The sequence below is a fragment of the Rhinolophus sinicus genome, linkage group LG07, assembly GCF_036562045.2.
Source record: "Rhinolophus sinicus isolate RSC01 linkage group LG07, ASM3656204v1, whole genome shotgun sequence".
Lineage (NCBI taxonomy): Eukaryota > Metazoa > Chordata > Mammalia > Chiroptera > Rhinolophidae > Rhinolophus > Rhinolophus sinicus.
In genome coordinates this window covers 48393714-48421193 of record NC_133757.1, presented here as the reverse complement: position 1 = coordinate 48421193, position 27480 = coordinate 48393714, and the positions used below count along the sequence as shown (strand labels likewise).

The 27480-nt window shown below is 45.0% G+C and overlaps 2 protein-coding genes across 7 annotated transcripts in view; one reads left to right on the top strand and one right to left on the bottom strand.

Moving 5' to 3' along the window:
* The first annotated feature begins 669 nt into the window (after positions 1–669).
* Positions 670–5976, top strand: PCBD1 (pterin-4 alpha-carbinolamine dehydratase 1). Of its 5 annotated transcripts, XM_074339556.1 has the most exons (5): positions 1629–2769; positions 2860–2950; positions 3644–3775; positions 4312–4392; positions 5375–5976. In XM_074339556.1, the coding sequence occupies exons 2-5, from the start codon at positions 2921–2923 to the stop codon at positions 5498–5500; spliced, it is 369 nt and encodes a 122-aa protein (XP_074195657.1). In that variant the 5' UTR covers positions 1629–2769; positions 2860–2920; the 3' UTR covers positions 5501–5976. The 5 variants fall into 5 exon arrangements, with proteins under 5 accessions (XP_074195659.1, XP_019568023.1, XP_074195656.1 ...); XM_074339558.1 differs by lacking the exons at positions 1629–2769; positions 2860–2950 and adding an exon at positions 670–821; XM_019712464.2 differs by lacking the exons at positions 1629–2769; positions 2860–2950 and adding an exon at positions 671–821 and having other exon boundaries at positions 5427–5976.
* A 2243-nt stretch (positions 5977–8219) lies between these two features.
* Positions 8220–27480, bottom strand: part of SGPL1 (sphingosine-1-phosphate lyase 1) — a 51589-nt gene continuing 32328 nt past the window's right edge. For both annotated transcript variants that reach the window (XM_019712448.2, XM_019712449.2), the window contains 10 exons: positions 26937–27013; positions 25397–25525; positions 18850–18938; positions 17394–17499; positions 15862–15960; positions 15043–15192; positions 13814–14052; positions 12474–12620; positions 11378–11498; positions 8220–10839 (listed from right to left, as the gene is read on the bottom strand). In XM_019712448.2, coding sequence (XP_019568007.2) covers positions 10699–10839; positions 11378–11498; positions 12474–12620; positions 13814–14052; positions 15043–15192; positions 15862–15960; positions 17394–17499; positions 18850–18938; positions 25397–25525; positions 26937–27013 — 1298 coding nt within the window. In that variant the 3' untranslated portion in view covers positions 8220–10698. The remainder of the gene's footprint in view (positions 10840–11377; positions 11499–12473; positions 12621–13813; positions 14053–15042; positions 15193–15861; positions 15961–17393; positions 17500–18849; positions 18939–25396; positions 25526–26936; positions 27014–27480) is intronic.

Genomic DNA, 27480 nt, shown 5'->3' with positions numbered 1-27480 from the left:
CTAGTTATTTATATACCCAAGAAAAATGAAAGCATCTATCCACGCAAAGACTTGTACGGGAAGTTCATAGCAGCTTAAAAACTGGGAACCACCCAATGTCCATTAACAAGTGAATAAACAAATTGTGATATGTATTATATCCAATACAATGTAATACTATCAAATAAGTTTTACTTAAGCCATGAAAGAACCATTGACACATGCAACGACCTGGCTCAACCTCAAAAAGTAATTATGCTGAGTGAAAGAAACCACAGCAAAGAGTATGTACTAAGCGATTTCCATTCACATAGAATTCTAGAAAATGCAATCTAATCTATGGTGATGGAAGCAGACCAATGGTTATCTGAGGAGGCAGATGGAAACTTTAGGGTGAGGGATAGTTCATGATCTTGATGGTGGTAATGGTTGCAGGGGGGCATACATATGTCAAAATGCATCCAATTGTACACTTTAAATATGTGCAGTTTATTGACGATCAATAATACCTCAATAGGTGTTTTTAACACAGATAGTCTCGCGACCAGGGTCACACAGCTGGAAGTGGCAGAGCACGATTCAAATGCATGTCTGCATTTGGATCCCGCGTACTTAACCCCTGAGCTCCCCATAACAAGGGCACCGAAGAAAGTGCTGGAAGGGAACAGCGGCCTAGCGCCCAAGTTAATGATTACAGGCGCAGCCCCTCCCCGGCCGCGCTCCCCGCCCCGGGGCGGCCCGAGCGCGGCCCCGCCCGACGGCCGCCCAGTGCACCCAGCGCCGAGCTCGCCCTCTCCGCCGCCACCTGCTGCTCGCCCGCGTCCGCACCGCGCCCCGACATGGTGAGGGGGGATCGCGCAGCGCGATCGCCGCAGAGCCGTTACGAACGGGCGCACAGTGGGGCCCCAGGAGAGGAAGGGGACAATGTGGGGTTCAGGCCAGGCCGGCTGCAAGGGCAGGGCTGGGTAGGGTGAAGCGGGAGCGAGAGGGAGGGTTCTTCCGAGCCCCTCTCAGACTAGCGCGCGCGGGATTCGGAGAATCGGGGTCTCCGCCCCGTTCCCACCCCAGGTTGTGCCCCAGGAGAAGCTGAGGCCGGGAGAGGGCGGTGGCAAGTCCAGGTAACAGCCAGGCTTGCCCGGGGTTCCCAGGCCCTCGCCCCCTCCGCGCCACAATGATTTGGGCGGGGCTTAGTGAACTCCCTATGGGAAGATGGGGCGGTGGGACCAAGGCCTGGGATGGTGAGGGACAGCATAGTGAGCCCGCAGATAATGACCCCTCGGTGGTACGGTTCTGTTCTGTATTGAGGGTGGGGGTCAACCTGTGTGTGCGCGCGCGCCCGCGGCGGGGAGTGAATCTGTGTGTTGTCTGTGTGCCTGTTTATCGCACTTCTGGGCACCGGCTGGCTAAGCCCTCTGTGCACCCTGTGCTGTCCCCAGCCTCCGAGCCAGCTCCTGGCGCCTAGTTTGAGGCCTGCGCCCAGCAGTGGGGACGTGATTGCTCAGGATCAGCCGTCCTCCAGGCTAAGTTGCCCCTGAAGAGGGTTTAAGGCCCTGTGCTTCAACACCGCACACACCCGCCCTCAGCCAGAGAGGTGAAAGTGAGCCCTGGGGGCAGCTGGGGAGGTAGGCTAGACCCGGGGAAGCTTGACCTAACAGCCCATTTCTGGCCCAAAAGCATTAGGAGCAGTCCAGACTGCAGTGCTATCTGGGAAGGCATTTTGAAGGCTGTAGCTTAGAGGGAGAAGAGGTGGTGAGTGAGGCTGGCTGTCAGGTGCCCTGAGGCCCCGAGATGCAGGGCGTGGGTAATCAGTAACCTCTCCATGCACACCCCCAGAGATCAAGGCCAGGCAGGCCTGACCTGTGACTTACTAAGCAAACACCACCCCTGCCCCCTCTCTGATCCTAGATCTCAGAGGGGCTTGTCAGTTCATCCCCAGGCAGAGAGACCTGGGGGGTTCCAGAAGATTCTAAAGAGAAAGGGTGGCTTCTCAGGAGCTCACCAGTACCCACCCACTCCTTTCCGAACCAAAGGACTAAACAGTGGGCTCTGTTCCTTGGCTGACATCTGGTCATCTGTTGCCTGGATACGTGGAGCAGGCTTATCAGCCACTGAGAAAAGGCCAGCTCTGGAATGGAGATGGGGTTGGGCGTGTGACACAGATCTCTATTGACATCTCTAGCCTTTGAGAGCCTAGGAAAGGAGACAGACCAAGTCAGATCTTCCAGAGAGAACACACGTTTTCAGGAAGGAGAAAAAGATTGACTTGTCAGAATGCTGCAATGCTTTTCCAATTCTACCCAAACCTGCAAGGCCCATATGCCTACTTGTCCCAGGAAGTCTCCTTTTAAAAATGCAGATAACATTCCCTTACTGAAGTGTCCCGTGAGCTCCTCTTGCTGATGCGAAGTGGAATTTCTTATCCCCTTTTACCATGAAGCCAAGGGAGACAAGTGCCCTGGGCCACCTGGCTGCAGCATGGCAGAACTGGGTTTGAACCAGATCTGGCCACTCAACCCATGGCACCCAGTCTGTGGGCTGCCTCATAAAAGCTTTAAAATTAACCTCCTTCTTGTCTCCCCAGACCTCGATTCATCTTCAACGGAGTACTTCACAGTTTCTGTCCGTGGGTAGTTCTATTTCAGGAGCCTCATTCTGGCAACCCTTAAGTACCTCCACTTGGATCCTCCCAGAGGATGGGACTGACTTTTGCTTCCTTCTGTTCTCTGATGGTTCCTCTTATGGCCTGAATTGTGCCAATTTGGACTACCCTGAGGGCACTTTGCACAATAGGTAAAAAAATAGATGGGGCACTACTTTGCCAGTCACCCTTGGCCAAGTTGCTTCCACTTTTAACAGAGCTCTGTGGCTTGGGCTTCCCAGGCTGACAGGAAAGGTGGAAGTCTGAGAAGCCTAAGTCTGGCATCTGGGAACCAGAGGCTGCATGGGAGCACCATGGAGTACCCACCGGGAGGTAGTGCCAGGGGCTGTCAACTGCAGTGTGGCTAAGAGTCGACTGGAACGTGTTTGAAGTGCTGGGTGCTTTGCTGGTCCCCACGAGGAGGCACAGACGCACTTTGAGAACAGTGCCTGTGCTCTCACTGACGAGGGGTGAGAGCAGTGGTCATTCCCCGCCCACCCCCGCCCCGGCTTCAGCTCACTTCAATACACCTGACCGTGAGTGGCGGTAGGGACACAGGAGTGGACTGCATAAGGTCCCTAACAGGAAAGGAAGGTTGGACAGTCAGGGGTACTCTTTCTGAAAGGTTGTGCTTTAATACATATTTAATACATACACAGCTGGGCTTGGTTTTACTTTTATTGCATTCATGTAAGAGAACTAGCTTTTGGGGAGAGAGGGCTCTGTAAGGCTTTGGGGGCAGCGGTGGGGGAGGACTGCTTCTCAGTCCTGATGAGGTGCATTACACCTCAGGATTTTGTTCTTTTGAGTGGAATGTAAAATCTCAGAACCTATCAGTGCATGAGCCAGGGCAGGGCGCCACCCTCCACACCTCCCAGTCTATAGCTTTGGGCCAGCTGCCCTTTGACTGTCACCCAGTCCAGAGGAGCCAGTGGCAGCTGGCTCAATTCCCCGAAAGGTCTGGGGCCCTCTTTTTTGTCCTGTACTAAGAAGTGCCCTTGGGCTTCTGTTTTTTCCCTCTCCTAGGCTGGCAAAGCACACAGGCTAAGTGCTGAGGAGAGGGACCAGCTGCTGCCAAACCTGAGGGCTGTGGGGTGGAACGAGGTGGAAGGCCGAGACGCCATCTTCAAGCAGTTCCATTTCAAAGACTTTAACAGGGTATGGCACCGGGGCGGGGGGGTGGGGGGGCAGTTTTCTGAGACTGGGCCTGAGGGGCTTCCATTCTAGAACTTGTTCTCTCCCTTAAAGTCCTGTTAGCCAAGACACTCAGACGCTACGCTAACCCAGCTTTCTCTGGACGTGTCATCCTTGGGGACTGGAGAGAAGAGATGGGTCTTGGGTTCTCCACACCTGGAACTTTGAGAAACAATCCTTAGAGACAGCTCGACTAGGAAGCAGATGTACTTCTGAAGACATTTTAGTAGATAGTGAAAAGACTGACCTAGACTAAACCTGTCTGGTGTTTCCACTTTGTTAGTGATGGCAGTAACAGGATTTTCTTCCTACTCCAGAAATCCTCCTCAAACTCCAGCCCCAGAACCAGTGGCAGGAGGCCAGGCGGAATGCGCAAAGCTAGAGGAGTCTCCTTACAGGATGTCTGTCCATCCTCCTGCATCAAGGCTTTCCACTGGCCATAAAAAGGTATCCACCCGTCTCTCTCAAAACACTAACCTGGGTCTCATTTCACTAAATAGGCTTTTGGCTTCATGACAAGAGTGGCCCTGCAGGCTGAGAAACTGGACCACCATCCCGAATGGTTTAACGTGTACAACAAGGTGAGTGAGCTGTGCCCATTGGGCTGGGCTCCGTCCAAGTTGTGAGAATGCCACCCCTTCCTTGGGTTTCCCTTGGGCCCTCCTCACCTGTGGGCTGACTGTCCACTCTTCCTGCTCCATTCATCTCCTTCCTGCAATCAACATAAACACCCTTGGAAAATATTAGGTCTCACGTAAAAAAAAAAAATGCAAATTAAAACATTGTGAGATAAATTGTAGTTAAACATTAAGTAGACGTCAAGAAGGCAAAACCCAAGGAAGGAAAGGCCTTGGGAATCAGACATATTCATCGTTACTAGCTCTACATGATTTAACTCTTTCTGGATGTATAGAACGAAAAAGTAATAAAACTGAACAGAGAATAGCCACGTACAGCAAACAAGTCAGATTGTCTGCTGGATCAACTGAAACAACCATTAAATGCCTGCCGTGTGCCAAGAGCTATCCTGGACTCTGTAAAAACATTAAGGCTGGATAAGGTGATTTGTAAATGGACAGTGTTTAGGAGTTGGAGTTTGTTTTGGTCTCGCTTTTCGCTTTTGGATTGCTTTTAATATTTGGGTATTTCATTTGCCCTATAGCTGAAGTCACCATCGTTTTTGGAGATGTAGTAGAAGACTGTTTGGCACTGTTGTTATGAAAACATGTCTGGAAGGCAGCCCCTCGGGGAGATTGTAGTGACTGGCTATTACAGGCATACCTCAGAGACCACCACAATAAAACCAGTCCCGCAGTACAGCCAGTCACACATATTTTTTGGTTTCCCCGCGCATGGTATGTTTACATGGTGCTATAATACTTTAATGAGAGAATATTGCTAAAAAGTGCTATCATCTGAGCCTTAGTGAGTCGTGCCTTTTTGCTAGTGGAGGGTCTTACTTTCAATTGCACTATGTGCACAGTGCAATGAAATGAGGTGTGCCTGTATCCCGGAGCCCTGGGTGTGGCTGCGCCCAGCGGCTGGTGCCTGTCCTGCTTGCAGGTTGGTTACGTCGGTGGAACCAGCTGGCCCCGAGCCTCCGCTTCTCTTTCAGGTCCACATCACCCTGAGCACCCACGAATGTGCAGGCCTTTCAGAACGGGACATAAACCTGGCCAGCTTCATTGAGCAAGTAGCCGTGTCCATGACATAGACCCAGCCTGTCCTCTTTGAATTCTTCAAGGAAAGGGGTGACTGAACTGGAAACCCAGAGAGGGAGCAGGGAAAGCCCCCAAATGCTGCTGCAGTCAAAATGGCCAAGTCCACCCTGCTGCCTCCATTAAGGGGTGAGTCCTTGCTGTGGAAAGAGATGCCAGCGTCACTGCCAACACCAGGAATGGACACCTTTTCCCCGCACCACACTCTCCATCCTTGGGGCTCTGTTAAATGTACACTAATTTGAAGATCTTCTTCTTTCCCAGCAACAGTGAATGATTTCCTTCCCAGGCTGTGTCTTGCTGCTTTTCTGTTTCCCAAGAAGCTGTGATAGAAGCTGTGTCTAAGACAAGACAAAATCTTATCTTAGACACCAGAACCCTAAAGCCAACCCCATCCTGTGATAAACATTTGTGCTTTTATTCCTCAAATAAAACTGTTTCCTTGGCTTTGGGCTCTAGAATCTTCTTTTCCACTGGCCAATCCAAATTGGAGTCAACAGGCATTTAAAGCACTCATTTAAAACACTTAACTCTGCGAGGCACTAGGGGGAAAAGGGACCAGACCACCCGCCTTCAAGGAGTACATTATCATCTAGCGGAATTAAAGAGGAAAACGCTTAACTATTACTAGGCAGGATGAACTGACGCTCGATGCAAGGATGAGAGATGAGCTAAGAGAACAGGACGTGATTAAGAAGGGTGAACCTGGAGGCTTCATTTGACTTGTGCCTCAAAGACCTGAAAAGCGTTCGAGGCACAGATGGCTGAGGGGGCCCGATGGACACAGATAAAAGTGTGCAGGGCACCTGTGTTACATGCATGGTGAGACCCACGACCAGGATGGCAGCCTGGGACCATATTACCTTCTTGGTCTACATCAGGTGGGGCGATTTCTAATCCTGATGGTTTGTGCACTCACAAACTTAGCCAGTCTCCAGGTTTGCCTGCTTTTACACTGTAAGGGTGACGACGGGCTATTTACCATCCGAGCAGTTGAGGCGATTCGCGGATCGGTCCTCCAACCCAGTAACTCTGGAGAACAGAATATTCCCACTGACGTGCCAAGGCTGGGAGAAGGGGACACGGAGAGCAGTCATCTCTCCCCCGGGTGCATGCCAGATAGCATTCCAGGTATGCCATTATGCAAGAGTGCTCACTTACGACCCCTCATCTGTAGCTGCCCGGCCACTAAGCTGACTTGCAAATGCCAGGGGCACTTGGCATCTGGCAATGTCATACCCCAGTCACCCTGCATGAGTTGGTCCTGTAACCAAGGCCAGAAAAGGGGCAGACGTTGGTGGCTGAGAAATAAGCATATTGTTTGTAGTTAAGAGGGACTAGAGCAGGACCCCTTCCACCCTACCTGCTAGTTAGGATTGTCACCACCTATGTGAGGAGCAAGTTCTCAGGAAGGCTGAATATGAAAACCAACAAGATTCAGAGTGCTGCCCCATCTGCTCCACTTCTGACTTCAATTTTCCTAAATGTGCTTTTGACCTGATGACTGTTTTAGGGCACAGAAGCCACCGGACATGGAAGTATGGACTATGTGTTATGTAACTGTTTACTCTCGTGGATCAAGGGTTGAAAAAGGCCAACCTAGAGGGCACTACAGTTATATGAAGCAACTTTACGTGGGACAGAGACACAAGCCACACTTTTTAGAAATGAATGTTTATTCTAAAATTAATTCAAACAATTGAAATTATAGGGGATATTGAGAGATTATGAAAAAAGACGAAAGCACAAGAAAAATGAAAGCAATTAAGACTCCAAGAAAAGGCTCTCTAACACCTGACTTGCTTACCCAGGCTCTAGCTGGTGGCTATCAAATTAGGCTTCCATCTTTACTTCTGTTGCTACGGGGTCTAGCTCTAAGTGGTCTGTCGCTGCCAAGAACCCACAGAGAAGGTAAAGGGGCTCACAGCGGTAAGGAGCACATATAAGCATCCAGACACCATTTATTGGATGGGCCAGGCCTCCTAACCAAGCATATCCTGGCCCCTCTTTCTCTAGGGTTTATCCCAAAGCAAGTAGTGCTCAGGAAACTAAGTCATTTGGCAGAAAACCATAGCAAAGACTGCATTTTTCAGGTTGATTCTGGCAAGTCTGAATGGGCTGCAAGCGAGAATGAAAAGCTTGGTTACCTGAAGGACAGCCTTTGGAACCTGAATAACCCTTTGGGAAGACTCCTCACTTCTTAAGTCATAATGGAACAAGACAAAGGCAGTAACAGGTGCGAAGATGCTCTGAGAGGTTCTATCAGGTCCCAAAACAAGTGCAGGGTTTGAAGTCAGTGCCCTTTGGTTAGAGCCACACTGCCCAGCTGGCTGGAAACTACCACAGATGGCTCAATCATCACTAAGGTGGAAGCAGAAATGGAGGATGAAGATGACAGAAAACATAAGGCAGGGCCCTGCCCCTGGGGAACTAAAGACCTGAGTTCCAGACCTCCTTAAAACAGGTGTGACATCAGTGGTGGTGGAGCTACAAAAGCGCTGGGAATTGGGCAGGAGACAGGCTCACCCACTCCTGTCCCACTATTGGCCCTAAGAGCAGTGGTCACACACAACCATTTCACCACAAGGGGGCGATCTCTCACCAGCAGCCAGTTCAAGAGCTGCCAGCACCCCATTTGGGATCGCACGTGTGGGCCTAAATAATCAAATGAATGCAACCATCCACAACTATTAAGATTTGGGACATTTAATTACTTAATTGCTTTTTAAGATATTATTGCTGCAATTAGGAAGGGAGCATTGAGATGGGAATGGGGTAGTTAAAGACAGAAAAGATTTAAAGGAGGCAAGTACCATTTTCCAAGTATAAAACTGGTAATATTAAAAGTGACACGGCAGTATATTCACGTGACTACTTACTTCTAATGCAGAAACAAGACAGTACAGGTTTTGCAGAGGCCAATGGGACACCTGCTAACATGATATCATTAAGATATTCAGCCCACCTCTGCCAGACTGGGTGTTACTACGTGCAGACACACACAGAATGGAAAGCTCACAAATGTTAGGTCAAACTAAGGCTCATGATCATAAATTAAAGTGGCTACAGTAGGTCCCTTTGAAAACCAGTCCCCACCACCACCAACCGGCAGCAATGTTGTTACAGCACAGGGGAAGGTCCTGGGCAACGCTGGAAGCAACAGAACACTGTAGGACACACGCTTCTCCACTTTAGCAGCTGACAAACCACAGTGGTGCCTGCTGGGTGGTTCTGGGTCTCTAGACTTCCTCCAACATAATGACTGCACTGGAGACGCAAGAGACAATCCATGCACAGCTCTGACCACAGCCCCCCTCAGGAGGTGCCCACCAGTTAAGCAGCTGGAGGGAACATATAACTCCCATGCCCAAAGGCTCTCAGCCTCCCCCTGTAACACACACACACACATACCAACCACTCTTGGAACCCACAACTGACAGGAGTAAACACACACACACATACACACACACCAGCCCTGCAATGACATGGCCAGTCACAGTTTTATGTAGCAAATACAGTGCTAAGAAACATTTCAGACAAAAGTGGTTAAGGAGCTTCGGGAAAAATCTGGTCGTCTTGGCTCTCCCAGCCCCCACCATACCCAGTGAGGGAGGCGAGAGGATACCAGCCTGAAGAGGCTTAATATTCAGGAGTCCCTGAGAAGGGTAATGGAACAGAGGCGTTTCTCCTGACTTACCCTAAGTATCCCCCTACTCAAATAAAAACCTCAGGGGCTGATCCCCTGGGCCTGGGTCAGGAATAGCCCCCCACTGCTCCCTGCGGAGGAAAAAGGCACACGCAGGATATGTCGTCATCAGGGCAGGACAGCGGCTCAACCTAGATCTGGGCCCCACGCGGGGAGAAGAGGGTCGGGAGTGGGCGCAGGGTTTGGTCTTGTCCCTGCACCACCCTGAGCAACTAGTCTTATGCAGAAAACCCAGGCCCTGGCCTCTGACTGAAACTTACCATCATGTTTCCCATTCCAAAATGTTTCTCTCATCCTAGCCAGGGCTGAGAAGCATCCAGTACCTGAGGCTAAATTGCCATAGTACCTTTGGGAGTTGAATAAAGGGGGGAGAGGCAGGAAGAACACACTCATGGAGAGAGAAAATTTTCCTTGCCTTGGGAGCTCTCTCACACCCTCCTTGCACCACTTAGGGTAAATCAAGGCAACTTGTGAAGGTGCTTTGAGTGGTTCCTTCAAGCAAACATATTTTCATACATGCTGGCTTAAAGCAGTGTGGGAAGGGAGGACCACCACCAACTTTTGGTGACAACTTTTTGAATCTGGGTGCTCATCCTACTCTGATACTCAGAAAAGTATAGTAAGAGGCTCTGGTTTCTGGTATCACCAGCCCAGGCGAGGGCTCAGTGTGCTCTGAATACTAGGGCCAGAAAGTCCTAGATCCTCTGGGAATCGCATTCCCTTCTGGTCCATGGTAACAATTATGCTCCAAGGGGAGCATAATTTCAAATAAGAATCCCCAAAGACGGTGGCAGCCAAGAATCAAATGGGGACTGTATGCAAGAAGAGGACAGTGGACCCCTCCACACCCGGCCTTGGTAAACAGACCACTCTACTCCTGCATAAGAGCAACAACGGCCTGGTCAATCTGTGTCCTGGAAAAGTCAAACAAACTGCAACAAAAGTGACCCTAAGAGAGACTACTAACCTACTCAAAGAGCAAGGGGCTGAAAAAGCCTCCTGCTTAGAGTATATCTAACACCCACCCAGGGAAACTTGTTACATGAATGCTTCCTATCTGATCAGCCAATCTGCCTGAGACAACAAAGAAAACCTTTTTCTATTTCATAAACTGTGTCCCAGCTTCCCTAAGGAATCAGGACAGGTCAGAGCTGCCACACAAGGATTAAGTGAAGTTGAAAGCTAGAGAGGTTAGAGAAGGAAATGGTTAAAACAATTCCTAGGATAACATTTAGAACAAGGGCAAAATAATAACGTAATGGAATCCTTCGGGGTCTTCGTACTGAAAACCACAAAAGGATGGTGAAAGGAGGAACGACAATCCTGAGGACCGAGTTGTCCTGTGGTCTGTCTCATCGTGCTCCGTGGAGCAAGACCAGATGCTGAAACTGTGGATGGCCTGTTCCACACTCCGAGAACCTTCTGAAGGCCAGAAGCCCCTCGGGGCTACAAAAGGTCCGGGCTCAGCGGGGTTTTGGAGAACCATTCATCTGGCTGCCCTGAGGTACACTGTCTGTGCTGAAAAGGCTGTCCAAGAAGACCGAGGACAATTCTGCGACCTGGTTCCTGTCGACGGTGGTCTGGGCCATGCCGTAGATAGCACCCTACAAATCCAGTCAAAGAATCGGTATTAGTGACGAGGGGTACAGGAGTGGAAATGACCTCCCTCTGCCCTGTCCTTGCCCTCCACGTGTCTTCCTCTCCTCCACTCCACTCCCACCCCAGGCTCCATTCTATCAGAAGGAGAGCTGACGTGGTCAGTTTTTCACAGGTACTTGCCAGTCTGCCTTTCTGCCCAAAGGAACTATCCTCTGGGATTTGCTGTAGGAAATTCCAGCAAAAACAGGTTTATTGCCTTTACTGTGTCAAATTTTTCTTTTCAAATAGACACTACTACTGCCTGGCCCTGTGGAGCACTTTCAAATTTACAAGATGCTTCATATATATAGTATATCTGATTCCAGACTAAAAAACTCTAGGAATGGGTGAGGCAGAGATCGTCCGCTCTAATTCACTAAGGAAACAGATTTGTGGCGAAGGGGCAGAGGCAGGAACAGACTCAGGGCCATCTGATTCTTTCAAATTGCCCCTCCCAACAACACTTAAACTTCCACAGGAAGGAAAAGCCCCACATGTGCCTACCATCCCTGTGGTCTTTGCTTTAGGGTTCTTCATGATCTGAGTGACAGATTCCCGGACGTCCTTTAGGAACTGTATGGCTACTCGCTTCCGGGTATGTACTAACGTGACGCAGAAGTGAATACTATGGGAGAAGAGAGAGACAAAGAGAGGTGAACCTTGGAAGAAGAAGAAAAAAAACCCCAAAATAAAGCAGCTCCAAACACAGGAATTCATCGGCTGCTTTTTCATGTTATTGTGACAAATACGTCATCTACGCTGTACCCAACCCTGGGAATCAAGGCTCTCAAATACACGGGTTGTGAAGCATGGGCTGGCAAAGGGCGTCTCGGCGTGATCGAGAACCCTCCTGACAGAAGGAGAACAACTGGCTGCTCTGTCCCACCCCTCCCCTCCAAAACTGTCCACCCCAAGTACTTCACCCATGTGACCACCAGCGGGATGCTTTTATCTTAGACGACAAACCCTCATGGGGATAAGGCCATCGGGGGCTTGAAGGATGTCAGAGCGAAAAAGAAACCCTCATTTCCCTTGGGGTAGATTGGGGTACAGAGGGATTGTGAAGAAAAAACTGTCCAGATGGGATTGCCAATGGTGCCAACACATGAAGGACACTGAAGAGACCTCTTCTATTGGGGTCGAGTGTTTATTTAAAGGCATCGTGGAATATCAGGTGAGAAAAGCATACTGAAGAAGACAGTAGCAGGCCTGAATGACCAGAAGCCCTCTAGAAGGTTTTAAGCTAAATGTCACTCCGGTAACGAGCCGGTTTATAAGACCAATCTGATGACGGGACAGACGGATCGGAGAGTACGGAGCCTAGAAAGATAGTGGAGATGGGGGAGCGGGGGGGTGGGGGGTGCAGAGGGTCTTATGACCGACCCCTGATCTCAAGAGGCTGCCACCTAATTTTGCCCGAGTTTAAAGCTAATGGTCCTGCTTTGATATTGAGTAACTCCAAGGCAGAAATCTTATAGCTACTATAGTTGCCACTATAGTGCTGGGATCGAGCAATCAATCACCATACTCGGTCACCTTGTTATCCGAGTTCTTCAAAAGTCATGGACAAAGGAAGGGAAAGATGCTTTTGCAAGCTTACCTGGATGGGAACTGCAGCTGGTTCAAGTTCCACCCCTTTGCAGTCATCAGGTTAAATAGTCGGTAGATGTCAAAATCATGGGAGCCCAGAGCAATGACTGACACTTGAGGATCCCCAAAAACAAAGATGCCTTTGATATTTTCCAGTCTTAAAACAAACAAGAAAAGGAACAAAAAGGAAATTCAGACATAGCTATTCCTCTGATCATGAATTCTCGTTGATCAACCAATGTCTCCCTTGTAATACAATCTGATCTTTTGGGGCTTTAGTGCTTTCATCTTCTAAAATGAGGTGGCTAGAGTGAGATCGGTGGTTCCTAAACATTACAAATATTCAAAGGCCCAAACCCCATGTAGACTCAATGACTCAGAATCACTGCTTCCTAACCTGTCTGCCCAACTCCAAATTATGATTTGACATGGAGGGGCACCTGAGGCATAAAAGATGTACTTTAAACAGAAAATACTGTAAAAATAATCCCTCCATCCTTTTTTTAAAAAAAAGCCATATAGGAAATCCCTAAAGTGAGAAATGGTACAGCAGTTCTCAACAGATGGGAATATCAGAACTATATTTCAAATGAGACATGCCCATGGTCACTTCCATTCACCTTCCATTCACCTTCCACCTTCCATTCACCTCATATTTCAAATGAGACATGCCTTTTTCAAATGAGACATGCCCATGGTCACTTCCATTCACCTTCAAGATTCTGAAAAAGCCTCCCCACTACTGGTGACACACAGAGAAACAAGTGGGTAATACGTGAATAGATAAGCTAGACAAAGCACGCAGCCCAGTTCTAGCCTTGTCATAAGGAGATTTCATCACCCCCACCCCCAATTCTTTTCTTGTTTCAGTGATGCTCCAAGTGTGATTCCTAGACTGACAGCATCAGTATGCACTGGGAGCACCCCAGAAATGCAAACCCCCAGACCCCCACTCCAGATCTACTGCATCAGAATTCTAGGAGTGGGGCCCAGCAATCAGCATTTTAACGAGCCCTCGAGGTGATCAGGACGCACGGTCAAGTTTGAGAACCACTGTCCTAACCATTGAACTGTGTGTTAGCACTTGGTAAGAGCTGCCAGTTGTTAAGACATCCTTGCAGACACGATGGCCTACAGGTGAAGGCCCGATGAGACCCTCCAAGTCACAGCAGAGCAAGGGCATTTATCCTCCCAGGCCAGCACCACAGTCCTAACCTGCTGCCCTAGGCCCCTGGTCTCTCAGGAGACAGCAAATGGGCTGTGGCTACGGGTGCTGGGCCGGGCAGGTGCCCTGAGCCCACCAGCAGACAAAGCAAGAGACAAGGCAGAATCCCAATCTCCCACACATACTCGGACTTGAGGAAGCGAGCAGTTTTGATGATCTGTTTGGTAGCTTCAACATAGCCGCTCTCACCGAAGTGCATCAGGGCGGCCCAGCAGGCTGCACTAATGCCACCGGGCCGTGAGCCCGCGATGGTCGGGGAAGCGTAGATGCCACCCTGCCAGTCTGGATCGACGAAGAACTGATAGCTCCTGTACTTCTTGTCACTGTACAACACCACGGAGGAGCCTTTGGGGGCGTAGCCATACTGGGGGGAAGAGGCAGACAGGTGAGTGTCCTGGCCCGAAACGCGCATCGTGCAAATTTCTCCTTCACGTGTCAGTTTCTCTATGACATGTTCCCCACTCACATTAAAAATTCACTCTTAGAATGTTAAATAAAGGCTAGAGGGAACTGACGGGATGATTCTGTTTCAGGGATGAGGAGTCTGAGGCCCAGGAAGAAGAGTGCCTACTTCTCCAGTTAATCGGTTTCCCTCCCCTCTCACCTAGCGTGTGGTTTTCCTGATTTAAAACATTAAGGGAGGGGTATCTGTCAGGATGGAAGCAAAGATAAATTTCCACTGGAAGCCAGGAAAGGATGGAATTCAAGCCACTTGGAACAACTAAAATCACGATCTGACTCCCTTCTCATCTTTTTCTGCTTAGTGTTAGACCTCCGTTTTAAGAACATTATGGTGCTCAGAATCTAGAAGCTACTTACTCCAGCTTTAAAATAAACTGACGTAGACTTTGCCTCAGTCCACAGCAGGTGACAGGCATGGACATTTCAAACATTACAGGCCGAGCATTCCTGAATTAAGTTCTTCCCTTTTTCAAAAGGAATCTCCTCTCCTGCCATTTGGGTGCAGGAGCCCCCATCGCATCGGGGCTGCAACATTAACATACCTCCTCTCTCAGGAATACCAGTATCAACCTCACCTCCACCCTCCCCCAAATAATCTCAAGGCTTTGGGGAACTCATTTTTATAAGGGTCACTATACTAGCAGGTCCCAGTTACATACAGAAATTCTCTCAGCCATAAGACACAAAGATAACAGGTTCCTTTCCACTATTGCTTGGCACCTATATCATTACACCTTGTCACCTCAATCAGCCGCCCTGGTGAGAACAAAGAGCCAGACTTAACTTTACATTTTAAGGGGAAGCTAATGCTTTAATCAATTTATTTTGCTGATAATCGTCAAAATAATCCACTGTCTACTTTGATTAACATTTGGCCTCTTCCTTAGCTCACCTTGTGGGTGTCCGCTGAAATGCTGGTCACACCTTTCACCCGGAAGTCAAATGGCTGCTCCAGTGGGTACCCTGCTTTCTCCATGAAGACGATGAGGAAGCCCCCCAGACAAGCGTCTACATGAAGAGGTATTTTGTATCTGACAGCCAGCTAGTTCCAAAAAATAAAGACCATGGGAAATTTCATTTGTAGCCCTAGAACAAGAACTTCACAAGGCATGGTCGGGAAGGTGGGCTGTAACCACCAGGCCATTACGTACTATGTCTCCCATGTTTTAAAAAACAGGCTATTTTCGACATTCCTAATAAAAAAAGCTCATCTTTCAAATGTACTCAGCCCTCACAATAATTCATCTGAAATGTGGGATCTATTTTATATTTAAATAGGCAGGGCCTCAAACTCATTGTAGAATTAAGCGGGAAATGAGTAGCCCTGACTGTGGCGGCCTCTGGAGAAAAGGAAAAGGTCCTGCTTTAGTAACCGTGGGTGGGGGCGTGGGGAGGGGTGCCACGGGGCAGCATGTTGAGGACCAGGCTGGCAGACACGCTCCAACATGCTGGTCGTGTCCCTATCTGAATCAAGATGTCAGCCCTACTTTAGAACATCCAACTTAAACAAAGCCTTCTTCTCCCTTCTATTACTCCTCCCCCATAGCAGAAGCTAACCATCAGGGGCTCCAAACACGGCTGATGAGAGCTAGCCATCACTACTGTGCTAAAATCCAAACTCAGAATCGCTCCTATTTACCCGGTACTGCACCATGAGGGTCTATTTTAAAACCTTAATTTGACTGCCAAGGAGTCCATTTCTCTCTCGTACCTTGGCCACTTCAGGGACAGGATCTATCACCCCGTGAGGAAACTGGGGCGTAGAGCAGACGAGCATGGCGGTGTTCCTGGAGATGGCTCTTCTCATTGCCTAGGGGTTTAAGGTTGAAGGGAAAATGAGCATCCACTCCGCACTTCTCTCTCCCACTGCCAAGATTAATCGAGACTGCTAACTTGGAATTCCGGCTCCACTAGTGCCCTCCTTCCCCTCTCCAACCTGGGAGAAGACCGCCTCCCAAACAAGGTGGCAGAATACAAACAAGGCCAGATGGGCCCATCTGAGGAACAGAGTGAGAGCACAACACAAAAACAGCAAAATCACTGTGGAGGTAAAAGAATACAGGGCCATGAGGCAAAACAGCCGAATGTGAGTCCCGCCCCACAGACCACAGAGAAACCTTGAGGAAACCAATGCACTGTTTGTTTCCTCATCTGGGAACTACTGTGATACTAATAGTTTCTACAACCTCCTTGGGCTGTCCTAAGGCTCAAATGTGACGTTGACAGCACTCCGAAAACTGGAAACTTCTTCTACACAAATGCGAGGCATAAAAATAATTACTGAAGGAATATTATTCAGCCTTAAAAAGAAGTGCCATGTGACAACATGGATGAACCTGGAGGACATTATGCTAAATGAAATAAGCCAGGGACAGAAAGACAAAGATTGCATGATCTCATTTATATGTGGAATCTAAAACAGTCAAACTCATAAAAGCAAGAGTAGAATGGCGGGTGCCAAGAACTAGAACATGAGGGAAAGGCGGACACGCTGGTCAAGAGGTACCAAGTTTCCGTTATGCAAGATAAGTTCTGGAGAGCTAACGTACTGCCATGGGACTATTTAACCAGTACGGTTAATACCGCATTGTATACTTGAAATTTGCTTAGAGATCTAGAGGCTGGTCTTCAGTATTTTAACCATGAAAAAAAAAAAAAAAAAGAAAATAGTGATATATGAGGTTGATGTGTATGTTAAAACATTGATTGTGATTATTTCACAATGTATACTTACAGAAAATACTAAGTTCTATACCTTAAATATATACAACTTTTTATTTGTCAATGAATTAATATGTTAGTTAATAAATACCTCAATAAAGATGGGAGGAATAATGCTAGTGTGAATAAATGGGAACAGTTCACCTCTGGAAAAAAAATTATTCTAATGGCAATGGTACTAATTCATGCCAGTCAGAACCACAGTGAGAGTCCTGGGGCAAGTTAGTCCATGCTCATTTTACAAACAGAGAAAAGAAAGGGATGGCGCTGAAACAAAGCCCAGGTCTTTCAAGGCTCCCGTTAGGAACTAGACCATCTTCCTATTAGAATTCATGAATCGACGAAAAGACTGAAGAAGCTGCAATCAATCACCACTGCCAGTGGTAGTTTTTGCAACTGTGGCTGCTACAAGCAAAGGCATTTCGAGCCTATTTGCACACAACACTAGAAAACCAGTCCATCAGGTGGTACTTCCTGCTTCTCGCAGCCCAAGGCAGAAAATGGCCCTTCAGAAGAACTCACCCGAACATCCACCTCCATCATTTTGTTCAGTGGAACTCGTATAATCTTCATCCCAAAATAATGGGCGGCTTTGTCAAACGCAGCATGGGCACTCTGAGGGGCCACACTAAGTGACAGGGAAGAAGAGAACAATGAAATTCAGATCAAAACGGGATTCTGGAGGGAGCACAGTTAGCAGCCAACTTAACTCATCAGGGGTAAAGCTCTAATTATTTTTCCTCAAATTTTAAAAAGTGTTTATATTTACTTTTTAAGCACAAAAAGAGGTCAACTGATATTCTAGAGAAACTTCCCTATTATTTAGGAGATTATTTTGGCAACAGAAAGAACTCGGAAATAATCGCACATCAAGGGATCCAAAGCATAAATTAGGGCTGACGTGTGAAAAGGACAGGAAACTTGGATCAGATCAACATAAAGTGGAGCCTTCTAGCGGCTGCCTATCCAAAGACAGGGTAGGTACCTCAGTGGGGAGAAAGCTTCCTGACATGACACATGTTCAAGGAGAAAACCTACGATTGCTTAGCAGGGATGTTAAAGCAGCAGCCGAGCATCAGCTCAGTGGTCCCTCCATCTATGAAAGACAATGATCCTGTGACAAACTAAAAAGTCCCCATTTTCACTACACACTTGGAAGCAGCATTTCAAATAGTACTGAAAAAGGAAACTGAGTCATAATTATTTGCTTCCAGACATCACTCATTTGCTCCACTTTTATAATTAATCTGTTCCCTTTTAAGGCAGAAAAATCTATTACTTAATAAGTACCAAGCACTAAAGATTTAGGTATGAAGAAAGATGGCGACCTGATTTATTTTCTTAGGCTAAGTATGAATCATAGCTTGAGAGCATGTGCAACAAAACCCTTAGTCACCAACACTTGCAGCAAAAACATTCACCCAAACGTCCTATAAACACACTGTACAAGGAGGGTCTAGAGAAAAAAATGCAACCAAGTATCAAAATTATGACCATGGGGTGGCAATGTGGGTAAATCTCAAAAAAGATTCTTAAAATTTTTCCTCCCAGAAAACAACCTTCAGGTTGAAATTTTCTTAGGGAGCACCCCAAGGCTGCCTGTTATAGTTAACAAACTTGCACTGAATTAAGATAAACAAAGGCTGAAAGTAATTTATAATATCACAGAATTCAAAGATAGAGTCCTGTCACTGTCACTTTGAGAAAAAGGTTCTCATTCTTACTTGCAGTATGTACCACGTATAAACTGGAAGTGTGTGTGGGGGACGGGGAGCAGGGAATGATCTTAAAAATTAACTCGCTGATCCACTCAGGAGTTTGCTGAATATGAAGTCATGGGTCAAGGGCACAGCACAGGAGGAAAGAGGGCTGGAATTGCCAAAAAAGACGCAGAAAACAGATTGTCAGGCTGTCTCATTCAGCGTATTCCAAACATACAAATCTAAGGCGGCCGGGGAACCCAGCCACTCACACATACATTTCTGGAATTTTGATCCCATTGTCTAAGGCCAGATCCCGGTAAGCTTTGCAGGCCATCAGTATGCTTTCTGTCCCCCCAGAGGTCACCTGTAAAAAAGAAGAGACACCATCTGTGAAAGGGAGTGAGAGAGCTATCATCACGTGTTTCCCATCCTCATGTCGCTGTGTCTGGTGCAGAAACAGACACGGTCTCACATGCCACAGAGGAGACAATGCTATGTCTTCCAGAGGAAAATTTCACTTTGTTGGCTAAGCCCAATCTTGGATCAGGAGAAGAGTAAAACCTACTAACTAAGAATGAGCAGACGCTCTGCACTGTCTGGACAAATGCACACCTTCCCAGATCTGTGCACAATCCATTTCCATATTAATTCATCCCATTGCAGATGCGATAGGATATTTTATTCCATTCAAAAGCATCAAGACTGACTTTGATTTAAGTGTTCAATGCCCACTGAAGAATGTAAAGTTGTGAAGTTACAAGTCGAGTAAACTATACATCAGATGACCGATTTAGGCATTCCCAAGTGACCCTGTGGCTTCTGACAAGTTTGAAAAAAGAAAGCAGAAGCCTCTACTTAGAGTCTGTTATCTTACTTGTCTGAAATGAAAACAAAAATCCTAGTTTTTTAAATGAAATAAAATGTTTTCCTGAAGCTAGATCTAGCCCCTCTGAAATTGATACAGGCCAATTTCTTTACCAGAGTTGAAACAAAAAGATGCAGAGGTTAGTTCATTCATCCTACTGTCCTCACTGGATTACAAACTCATGACGGTGAGTACCAGTCTCTTCGTGACAATATTCGTGGCACCTGTCCAGTAGCTGACACCTAACAGCCCCTCAATGAACATTTCTTAATGCCTGATTTGACTTTTAGTAAACTATGATTACTAACCCATCTAGCTATCTTTTGATAACATCTAAGAATGAATAATTTAAAAAAATGAACAGAAAAAAAGCCATAGCACTGAGGTAGGCAGGTATTTTCTTAGATTTATCATTTCTGAAGATTCATCCAATCTTATATAGCTTTTTCATTTTACAGGTGAGAAAACTGAGCCCCTAGGCTACTAAAGTGAGTCACCCAATGTCACCCTCTAGCATTGGTTGATAAGTAAAATTTTCTACATTTTCGTATTTAGTGTAGCTTAATATGAGATGGAACGAGAGAGGGTAGAAACTAAAATGTCCTAATATCCACATATAGGACAAAAATAGCATTAGCTACAAAATGCCAGTGGTCCAGAGTTATATGGAAGATCAGCTGAGAAAAGTTAGTCATTTTTTGATTCAGGAAGTCTTCGTGAAACATAGAACCATCATCCACAAAGTAAGGCATTACACATGGGCACAGAACACTTGTTTGTCGGTCTCCGCATTTCTATGCTGGAGAAGACGAAGCGTACAGTTGAGGTCAGCTCTGCAATCAGCAGCATGCTCTGTGGTCCAGCATAAAACCTCAGACTGTCACATGAGGAGCCAAACGCACTGTGAAGGAAGTCTGGAAAGAACCAGCAAACCCCAGTCTCCGGGGCGTCTATCTCTTACTAAGGTCCAATGATGACCTCAGCAAAAATATTTCCAAACCCTACTCACTCACTCACTTCACATGTCCTATTTTTAGTACAGTAAGTGCTCAAATCAACACGTTTGTTGGGCAAACCCCAGTGTACTTCTGACTGTAAAAGCAGGAACACGTAAATTCTACTTCTAATTTTTATTTCTGATCCCCAAATTCTGTGTTTAAATATGCTATTCTCCCATTTCCTTTCACCACACCCAAAGAAAAACAAAAATTTAGTTGTGAAGTAAGAAAATAGAGCCCTCAACAACTACCTGTTATGTTAGACAACTTCTTTCAACATTTATAAAAACTCTCACTCTGCTATGTAATAGGAATGTCAGAAAACAAGAGTAAGACCATGACCTATCTGGAAATTTGTTTTAAATGGTGTTTGGCCCTAACGGCATTTGCGTAAGCCAAGACTATTTTCCTTGGCAACCTAATCACTTTTGGTATATGAAGTCACCTCGCATCCATTCTGAGGCAAATGAAGTTAATAAAAGGAAAGAAAGTTGAAGGTTAAAGAACAAAGAACGAGAAGAGTTTAATACCTTAATTGGGAATAGTCTGAAAACAATACAGCCATTTGGCTTTGTCTTCATATTTCCCACCTCTGAACTCTGAACTTTCTTCACCAAAAGCAGCTCATCAAGAGAGACTCAGAGACAGAAAGAGATAGAGATAGAGACAGAGACAGAGAGAGAGAGAGAGAGAGAGAGACTGGGGAGAAACTCAAATCATCCCAGAAGTAATTAGTTACCTTATAAAAGTCTAAGTATTAGAAGAGACTGGGGCTCTTAGACTCTGTCCTCCAGATCCCTGACACACCCACTTAAAAAGATCCTAACGAGAGCAACATGTTTAAATGTACCAATGCAAAAGCAAACAGAAACACCCTTGTATGGGACTTCTGCATTAAGATAGAAGACTAAAACTACTTCACAGATTTTTCTCTCCCCCCAAACCAGTAAGAATGAAGAAAAAAATAGTAAAAACCTGCAATAACAGCTACCAAACAAGGAAAGAGAGATAATCTAATGCAATAAACTTCAACTAGTGGCAATGAAAACAAAAGAAACAGAAGTTTCCAAGCCATAGCAGAGAACAAAACATAGTTCCAAGCCCTGGAAACTGTCCGGGTGAGTCAGCGAAATCCTGAGACTTCTCATTAACTCCCCCCAAATCTTCAAAGGAGCAAGTGGAGGGGGTCTCCTTCTTTCCTGATCTTTAGATCAGTGAGTGGTGGACGTGATGGCTAAGGAGAAACAAGCAAAATGGGGAGCGAGAACATCTGGACTGACACTTGAAAGTATATACTTCAGGGATACAGGATGGGTTCAATAAATAATCAAAGCCCAAAGCGTATATTATTCTCTTCCAACTAGACAGTGAACTCTGGTAGATAGCTTTTAACAAATCTCAGAAGATGAGATCTAGATATATTCTAATACAGGTGGAACAAAGCTTTAGCTGAGCCCTGCCCCCAACCAAACACTCTCAGACAAGAAATCATCCACTCTGCATCAAGAACAAGAACAAAGAGAATGTCTAGAGAGAGCCACCACGCATGAGCCAAGAGGAAAGAAAAGGGCACGGTAACTATGTAGACATACACAAAGAAAAAAAGTAGTGTGCAAAATAAAAGCCCAGCTCTGAAGGTAACCACCCAAGGAACTAAAGGAAATTCCTCATAACCGTCACTACAGGACAATATCACAAGAACATGAATTCAAGAAAACAAGAGTTAAAAGACTAGACAATGAAACAACAAAATGAAACTGCAAACTTCAAAAAAAACAGAGTACCAAACAACACCAATACAGAACTAATAAATAATTAGAAACAACAAGGAACAGAACCAACACTGCTGAGAATAAAAAGACTGACTTAGAGGAAAGGTTTAAGGTAAGTTTAGTGAACCCATATAAATAAGACAGAGACTGAAAGATCAATGTCACGCCACACTTGGAGAACTGTGTCCATCTGGCTAGTTGTAGACAACCAAAAAGCATTCAGTGAATGACAGGAATGGTTGGCAATCTGTGAAATCACATTGTTTAAGGGAGCAGCTGGGTAACCTAGGAAAAACGAGAAGATTCAGGGGGAAAGAGGTTTTCAAGTATAAAAGCAATTACAGAACTTCTATTTCCAGAAATACAGATTATGTACCTTGGGCAACCCTCCTACCTGAAACAACTAAAACTCCTGATGAAACAAATATTTTTTTACCTCCACCACTGAGCTAACATAAAACAATATACTGAACCCCAAAACAAAGCAAAATCAAGGATCCTACAAGATAAGAGAGTGCCAAAGCTGGCTTTAACTCTGAGGGCTGCTATCAACCAACCCCCAGAGATCTCAAACTCCCGCTCTGACAAATGAACCGGAGATAAATTCAGGGCCTGCTCCAAGTAAGGAGTCTCATGGTAGATGGCTGAAAACCCACATTCTGGGTGGTACAAGAAATCAATCCCACTGGCACAAAAGGGGACAGCAAGAAAAATTGCTTTTCTCAACCCTGATGCTCAGGTAAAGAAAAATAAGATCTCTCAAGAATGTGTAACAGGACAGCTTTTATGTGAGTTTGTGGTCTGAATTCACATTACCTCTGTAGCACAAAACCACAAGCTGAGACTTGTACTTAAACGGGTTCCACTGTGGTAGCACTTCCCAGAAATTCCCCAACAGCTGGCTGAAGTAATTACAAATCTTCTCTGGAAGAACTTAACTTCAACCTAGGTCTCAAGGTTAAGTTCCCAGGAAAATGAGTGGCTCCCAGTTTAAAAAAAAAAAAAAAAAAAATCACAACTATAAGGATATAAGACAATATGAGTGAAACCAGCAGAAACAAAAAAGTCAGGCTCATGAGTAATGGACCTGTCAGACAGAGAATATAAAATAATGATGTGCAATATATTTAAATAAACAAAATACTAATATAAGCCAAAGAAAGGGACAATAAAGAACAACCAAGCAGGTTTTAAAAAACACACACACACACACACAAAAAACAATTCTTAAAAAAAAACCACAGTACATGAAATTTAAAAACCCAACAGAAAAACTAAATGTAGATTAGACACAACTAAAGAGGAAATTAATAAAACCCCTGTATTTATTACACAGCTTCAAGTTATCAACTAATAGCCAGTCTTCCATCTACCTCCAACTGCCCTACCATTGTTGCTGTTGAGACTGTCAGTTGTTCTAATAGTTACACCTTTATAGGTTATCTATGTTTTCTAACTGCTTTAAACACCAATTAAATGTGTGTTAGCCCTTCTCACTCTACCCTTTATGTTTCTTAACCTCTCTTTTGTCTTTCTATTTTTTGTCTCTCTGGATTTTTTCTGGTTAATTTTGTTTCTTCTGTCTTGTTCCATAAATTTGACTTAGGAACCGCGTAACTATTTTACACAGTTTTAAATGAACCAGGGCTCCTTGGACAAATGGCTGATTCTGGGTCTGGAACAGAAAATGTATGAGGTAAACACAGGATATTTCATCAAATAAAAAAAATTTTGTCAAAAAAAAAAGAGGAGGAGGAAGAAAGGAACCTTTCAAAGACTACACTGGGTCACACTAAAGGACCTAGGAGCCGAAATTAAGAAGCTCCCACTGGCCAGTACGGAAATTTGGGCATTAAGCTGGCTAACAACCGTGACGGATTGAAGCACACATAATATTCTACAATTTATCCACCCTACTGTTGATAGACATTTGAATTATTTCCAGTTTTTAGCTCTCATGAACAATGTTGCTATGAATACACATCTGTCCTGATACACAAATGTACTAGTTTTTCTGTGATATATCCTGAGTAGAAGAATTTCAGCGTCATAAAATGTGTACCTTCAACTTTACTGGATAAAGTCAAACTGTTTTGTGTTTAACTGTTTTGTGGTTGTGGTCTCTTAAAAGTTCATAGTCTAATGGCACAGGAGAATACCTATATGCTGTAAGTATATCATCATCTCCCGTCTCTATCATCCCGTTCATCTAAATGCCATCAAGGAACCCAATTGCTAGATTATGGTTGGTTCAGTTTTTAACAATTTTGGAATTATTTTTGGAAAATGAATGCCAGGAATACCAGTTTTGTTAGCTACTGAATATCTGAAATGGTGCCGACGTAAGAGTAAACCAACACTGCTTACTGGAAAAAACAAAAAAGTAACTATACAATATTTTTGACTTTGGATAGACCCTTCAATAAATCTGCGGACTTTATAACGATTATAAAAGTATCTGATAGGGTTAGCACCTCTAGTTACCATTACAGCATCCTGGGTTAAATCTATCGATCCTACATAAGCTAAGATTTAGTTTTTTTCTACAGAAGACAGTATCAGTTTGTAGTAACAACTCTAAACGGAAGTTTATTAATCACAGTTTAGGGAAACAAACAAACATCTACTGGAAATAGTTGAAACAAGGACTCCTCCTGTGTGTCTTTAAATACAATGATGTCCTTCCTCGCTCTTTATTCTTTGTTCTTAAACCCACTGAAATGAGATTTGACTTAAAGCAAAATTGGAAAGTAAACTTCCAGCTCAAGTAAAATGTGAGAAGTGTATCAACAAATTATGAGATGGTTCGACAGAATCATATAGATAAATGGGTAGGGAATGAGGGGATGACAGAGAGGGACAGGAAGAAAGGAGCAAAGAGAGATATGGCAAAATATTTACATTTAGTGACCCTAGGGTGTTGTTTAAACTATCCTAGCAACTTTATGTAGGTTTAAAGTTTTTCAAAATAAAAAATTAAAGAGAAAAAAATATCTAGAAGAACATATGCCAAAATGTTGATACTATATGGATTACAAAATTACTAGTATTTTAAAATTGCTATTAATCTGGATCTTTCTACAATAATCACATATCACTTGTGTAATTAAAAAAAGTAAAATGATTTGAATAAACTCTTACATTTTAAGCTAAAAAAAAATATAGGACGCCACTTGCATATACTTACACATCCACAGGAATCTGGTCCCCCATTAAACAGGGAACAAGCTATCCTCACAATCTCTGCCTCTATCTTCCGCAGTCCTGGGAAGATATCTGGATGCAGCGGATTGCTCCATGCAAAATCTCCATAAGCCTGCAAAGACATGTAAGCAGGTATGAAGTAAGACAACTGCACTGCATAGGACAAAGCATCATACACTAAACAAAAGTTTCTAGGTATTTGGTACAACATTAGAATCTGGAAAAATGGTAAGATATGTTCCCTAACCTAAAGAAGATCAAAATGTAGTGGAGGAGACATACATGCAAGTAAATTTTACAAGGTGGTAAGAAAAGAGGTATAAATGTGGTTAAAAGCACAGACTACAATGCTAATCAGATGCAGTTTGAAGTCTTAGCTTTGCCTGTCACTTCTAGCTGTGTAATCTTAGGTCAAATGACCTCTCTGAGGCTGTTTCCTCATATGCTACAGGAGATAATTACGGCACTGATCTGATAAGGGTTCTAGCGATAAGCAAACGCATGCAAAGCACTTAGAAGAGTGGCTGGCAAAGCCACTATTGAAAGTGCAACGCCAGATGTGTGTACATGAGGGAAGGGGCCTTCAAAGAGGGAATAATGAACATCCTGAGTGGTCTGGAGTTGTCTGCTTCATGGAACATTCATCATTCAGAATGGGAGGAATGAAGGAGAGAAAGGAAAACAACCTAACAGCAAGGTGTACTCTGTCAAGAGAAAAGACGGAAATCAATGTTTACATGGGAAAGTCATAATAGGAGTGATTGAAAAAAAAATTAGGTGGGAGCTGGGTCAGGAAGGGACTTGTATTTTCTGGTACACAAATAAGCAGCTTGCGTTTTATCCCGTACATAATGAATGGGAAGCCAGTGAAGGATTTTTAAGCACAGAAGTAAGATCGGAGCATTAAGTCAAAACACAGCTGAGCAAGACCTGGAATAGTTAGTAAGGTATGAGCAGTCTCATGATTATAATAATCGAACACAAAGACTTCAGAGACCATCAGTCAATGCTAATTTTATATGACAAAGTGGGACTCCAAAAATAAGTTTGACTAGAAATGAAAAGTGCTAAAGGCAATTCTAAAATCAATAAAAAATGAGAGTTATCTTAATTACAAGTGAGACCCCCACTCATTCTCAGATCATCTGATTTGAGACTCAGGCAGTACAGGAAATGATGGCCAAGTTTCTATCCCTTGTCTCTTCTTATCAAACAAAGTATGTCTCATCATTAATAATCTCAAATGATGGGACTATCTTCCCTGGTAACCTTCTTTCTACACAAGGTGCCTACAGCCTGGAAACATAAGTGGTATTTAACTTATTACAGATGGAAGATGTCTTTGACACTATTACACATATTCAGCTGCTTGGCTGAAGAGAAACTTTCTAGGCTTCTTTAGTTGTATTTTAACAGTAAGCATTTCTTAAGTAATTTTAAAATGACAAAAGTTAAGGAGAAACAACGAGGTACCCTAAACTGGCACAGACCACACACACCCCCTTCGAGCACTGCGCATTCACCTTCACGAGGAGCTCGGTGAGCTTCTCCTCCCCGCTGTACACCGCGCCGGAGGCTCGCCCTTCTTGCCACATGACATCTGTAGAGAGAGTTAAGGCCACTGGGTCAGTGAGCAGAGACTTGGGAAGGCAGGTTCTAGTATAGCAGAAATGTGAAGAAACCCCTCTGAATACAAAAGACAAAAAAAAGTTTGAGTGGAAATCCAAAGACGTCCTTATATTACATCAAGAAAGAAGGCGTTCCCATAGAGCTGTTGTAGCAAAATAAAGGTGAGAGGTGATCAACTACGATCAACAACAGTATGGAAAAGGTACCCACCGCAGCCAAATAGAATAAAGACAGTCCAATAATAATGCTGTCCTCATCCCCAGCTGCCTGCTAACAGCGGAAAAATTTCCCTCTATTTATATACTCATTTCCTGTTCTCTGTATGGTAGCTCGACCTTTTTCTTGCAATGCTTCCTTCGTCTCCCCCTTGCGATCCAGTCAGAATTAGTGTGGGAATTGTTATGAGCAGAGTTGGCAGAGAAGAGCAACACAAAAGTG